The following is a 4,208-nucleotide window of genomic DNA, read 5'->3' as shown; positions in this document are numbered from 1 at the left end:
TATCAACACCATCAGAGTGAGATGCAGGCCGATGGTGACGTAACATGGGCGCATCATACTGGTATTAACTACAACATAAACACCTCGCTGGTCATAACAAACAGGCAGACGTGGTCAATGAAGAATTTCACAATCCGCACCATCCCTCCTGTTCCACGAGCTGCTTGAGAATTGTGACGGTCGAAACGCGGGTATCGCGATTCACTGGACAAATAAACACAGGCACGCACGCACGCACAAACACACGCACACACAAAACACACACACAAACACACAAAACACACACACAAACACAAACACACACATACAAACACACATACACACACATAATTATACCCAAAAGCATTCAAAAGTCGAACAAACTTCTTCAAAAGGGATGAAGATGGTGCAACGATGGCCACAATCGGAGAAAGTTCGCTTTCTCGTAAAGAAGAAATTCTCACCTTGCAGTCTAGTTCTCGCTGTGTCTAAAGGAAAGAATGTGGTCATTGCCGTGACGCTGCCCTGCAGGATAATAATGCAACACATGAGCAGTACCAGTGTACACACATACACACACACACACACACACACACACACACACACACGCCCACACACGCACACACACACAAACACACACACACACACACACACACACACGTACATTGGTAAACTTGGCCATGGAACTACCAACTTGGACACCCCCTTGGACACCCAGCCTGTGACTCTGGGTGGACTTGAAAGCAGGGATGTCGGAAGGTATTTTAGTGTGGTACGGTCAGCTATCTGAAGTACAATTTACTCGTGGGGGAGTGGTGGCTGAGCCGAACATTTTGGAATTTTAGATCCCAGATCAGTGTATTTTGTTGATTCACGGGGTATCTGGGGCAAAAAGTGGTACGGTCAATACCGTAGTGACCGTACCGTGTGCGACGCCCCTGGAAAGGATCTAGCAATGATCCAACTTCTCCACTTCAAGTACGCATTCACCATAACACAGTAGAAGGGTGAGGGCACAGTGAATAAAAAGGATTGACGGCATCAACATATTCGTCCTTATCCCGTGATCCAACTGCAGGTACATGTACCCCTCCCCCCCCCCCCCCCCCCATCCTCAGACAATGTAATACTTTAATGATAACTTTATTAGGATGACCCAAAGGCTGACCGCCTATTTGATACCAGCATGGGTTGCGATATCACAGGGTCCAACTGAATACTGTAAAAGCCATTATTCTAACGAGGCGCATATATAACGATTTACTAAAATTGACTAGTTTACGTGTAGCAAAGGTAACGATTCTCACTCATTCTCAACGCTCAATAGGACAGTATAATTTAGTGGTGAAACGAATATACCGAATGTTCGAATATTCGTTCGGTTTGACACATTCGAACGAATATTTCTCATGGCGAATATTCGTTAACCCGGTATGCAGAATCAACCGGGCGACTTCAAACTTTCGTAACTTCGTGAATACTTGACCGAATCGCTTCATTGAAAGATCTATCGGCATTAGCAAACTCTCAGCTGTTGTTTAGAAGCCACCCGAACGCAATCCGAGGTCCTGGAGGGAAGGTATGGCGCTCGAACGAAAATCACGTCTCAAGCTGTTTTTTGAGCCTGTGAAAGGCACTTCAGCTGGGGATTTTTGTGAAAAATGACCTAGAAATGATGGAGAAATACAACACAATGTACATGCCTTCGTTCGTCATGCCTAATCATAGCGACAATATCCAATAAAATGACTGAGAGGAGGGCATGTGATGTCATCCGTGTTAACGAAAGAATATTCGTTCGTTCGTTCGTTAAGCCGAAGAATATTCGGCTACTGGGCTTTGATATTCGTTTCACCACTACAGTATACGTATAACGATTTCTATTTTAACGACAGATTTCTCCTCGTTAATTCGGTAGAGTTAGCACTTCGTTATATATATGGCTTTTACAGTATACAGGCAACTCCAGGTACATAATTATAACGAACTCGGGTGTAGCAAATTTCGTAGCAAATTTCGTGAGATAGCGAACCATTGTCCACGTCCAAACCCGTACAAAATGGACCATTCGTAGCAAACAGTTTTTTTTTAATGTTTATTACGAACGTCGTACTCATCGCGTGCGTCGTACAAAAAGTCAACAAGGTCTATCTCCATCCACGTGTGCGTACCACAATGTGTACAAGAATGTGTACAAGAATGATTTTTACCCGCCATATACGCACAAAGGTCACATTTGGATCCGGTGGATCCGGTCAACCCTGCTTCCCGAGGTAGATTGACCGGATCCAAATCCAAAGGATCCGAATCCGGATTCGACCAATCGAAAGGGTGCGAATCCAGTGGATCCGGTGGAGCGGGATCCCGATCCTACCAATCGAACATGCCCTCAGAACCCACAGTGCTCCGGAGAGTGGGGGACAACCGTGACTAGGGCTGTGTAGCGCCCGGCGCTATTTTATTCATGAGGTTGGATTTCTTTGGCCAGAACTGTACAATGAATTGGCTATAATTATAAAGAACTAATGCTCTTGTACATAATTGGTGTTCGGTACATCCAGAGCCGAATGTAGACTGTTCAAATCTCACTGTGAATGCCACCTGAGATCAGAAATCTGTGGAATATTGTGAGAGGCTTTGTTCAGGTCCGGGTAGGTTAGAGTGTGCGCAATTTGCTCTTGAGTATCGTAAGTCGTGAAGGGACGCACTCAAACACAACACCGGAGACAGGAAAATTCAAAAAAACCTTGTAGATCTACAGGGGCGTAGCACCCGCTACGACTGGTACGACCATGGCCGTACCACTTTTCGAAAAGTGTGGTCCGTCCGCAACGTGCAAAACCGTAATAAAAAAATCAGGATCCATCGATGCATATGCACATCAGACTTTGACCTTTTTCTAGACTCGTAGATCTACTCGTACGTAGATCTGCCATGCAGCTGCAGTCGTACTGAGTACTGTACTCGACTCGACTGCACACTGCGCCAGAAGTGTGCCAGAAGTTCCCAGAACGCAGGATTTTGTGTCTTTTTTACAAATTTTTCCCGGGGAGGTCCCCCCCGACCCCCCCCCCCCCAACACGGCCTTCGGTCGTACCACTTCCAAAACCCCTCCTACGCCCCTAATCTACAATGTAAAAAAATCTCAAAATTCAAGTTAGTTCTTTGATTCGACTGACCGCAGCTCCAGCCGTTGCGTGCACAAGCGTACTCCATGATAGCAAATCGGACATGATGACAGCCTGACGCTATGGTTTCTTCTAGGTTGCAGGCTGCTCTTGGGGAAACGATTCTCAACTCAGCACAAAACTATTCTCTTCGTTCGTTATTTCCCCCTTTCCAGACAGCTTTCCACAACTCACAAGCCAGCCATATCCAAATGGCCAAAGAGAAAATACTGTACATGTACTTTCAAAAACTTGAAAAAGGTAGGAAACGACCTATGCCGTATGCGCGAGTGACCTTGCGCCGCCATGGCGCATCATGTCATGAGCTACATCAGTACCAGGGAGTCGTAAAATACCTATTTTACGACTCCCTGATCAGTACAGTCATGACCATGTATACCAGGGAGTCTTAAAAGCCCTGGCCGGTCATGACTTTGAACATGATTTTTTATACATGGTGGGTGGTCTGGGCCAGAAAAAGGCAGCCGAAACTCCCTGCCTGGCCTGGGTAGGGAGCGGGTAGGACATACCGATAGTACTACAGTCTACACTCGTACAGTATAATTTGCGGTCACGATAAATACATTGTATTTATACCGGTACTGCTCTAGCTCTGGTCCGGAGTCTGGTCTTCAAGATTCCCCTGTCAGATCTAGTACCATCATGCCCCCCCCCCCCCTGGTGGACACTTCTTGTAGTATGACTCTGGAGGCTCAGTACATGTACCACTGAATTACGAAACAGGATGTGCGTCCACGCACGCGTGCGTGTGCGTAAACTACATTGTATATCTTTTCCCCTGAGGCCCTCCAGCCCTACCCCGTAACCCCGGGATCAACGACCCGTCATTGGTTATGCTCCGGTACACTCTTTATCTTGTCTACACACGCACTGCGGATCAGAGCGTATGCTGCACATTGCGAGTTTGGTCACTGTTAACTTTTATCAGTATTATACGCATACATTGTGCAAGGGTAAAGAGACCGTGGCAGTAAAAAATAGGGGTCAAACGGGTGTACCGGGTACCCGGGTACCCGCCCGTTAATCTCAGGTACCGTTAGT

General features: G+C 46.6%; 1 protein-coding gene across 1 annotated transcript in view; it reads right to left on the bottom strand.

Annotated features, from left to right (window-relative positions):
- The window catches only part of LOC135820923 (peroxisomal membrane protein PMP34-like), an 8,832-nt gene extending 5,456 nt beyond the window's left edge, over positions 1–3,376 (bottom strand). The window contains exons 1-3 of the mRNA XM_065333985.1: positions 3,159–3,376; positions 444–504; positions 141–204 (exon numbers count right to left, since the gene is read on the bottom strand). Of these exons, the coding sequence (XP_065190057.1) occupies positions 141–204; positions 444–504; positions 3,159–3,212 (179 nt within the window). The 5' untranslated portion in view covers positions 3,213–3,376. The remainder of the gene's footprint in view (positions 1–140; positions 205–443; positions 505–3,158) is intronic.
- Between the last annotated feature and the right edge of the window lie 832 nt (positions 3,377–4,208).

Source organism: Sycon ciliatum, chromosome 7 (genome assembly GCF_964019385.1).
Source record: "Sycon ciliatum chromosome 7, ocSycCili1.1, whole genome shotgun sequence".
NCBI classification, from domain to species: domain Eukaryota; kingdom Metazoa; phylum Porifera; class Calcarea; order Leucosolenida; family Sycettidae; genus Sycon; species Sycon ciliatum.
Note: the sequence above shows the minus strand (reverse complement) of the source record. Positions and strands in the feature narration are given on the sequence as shown.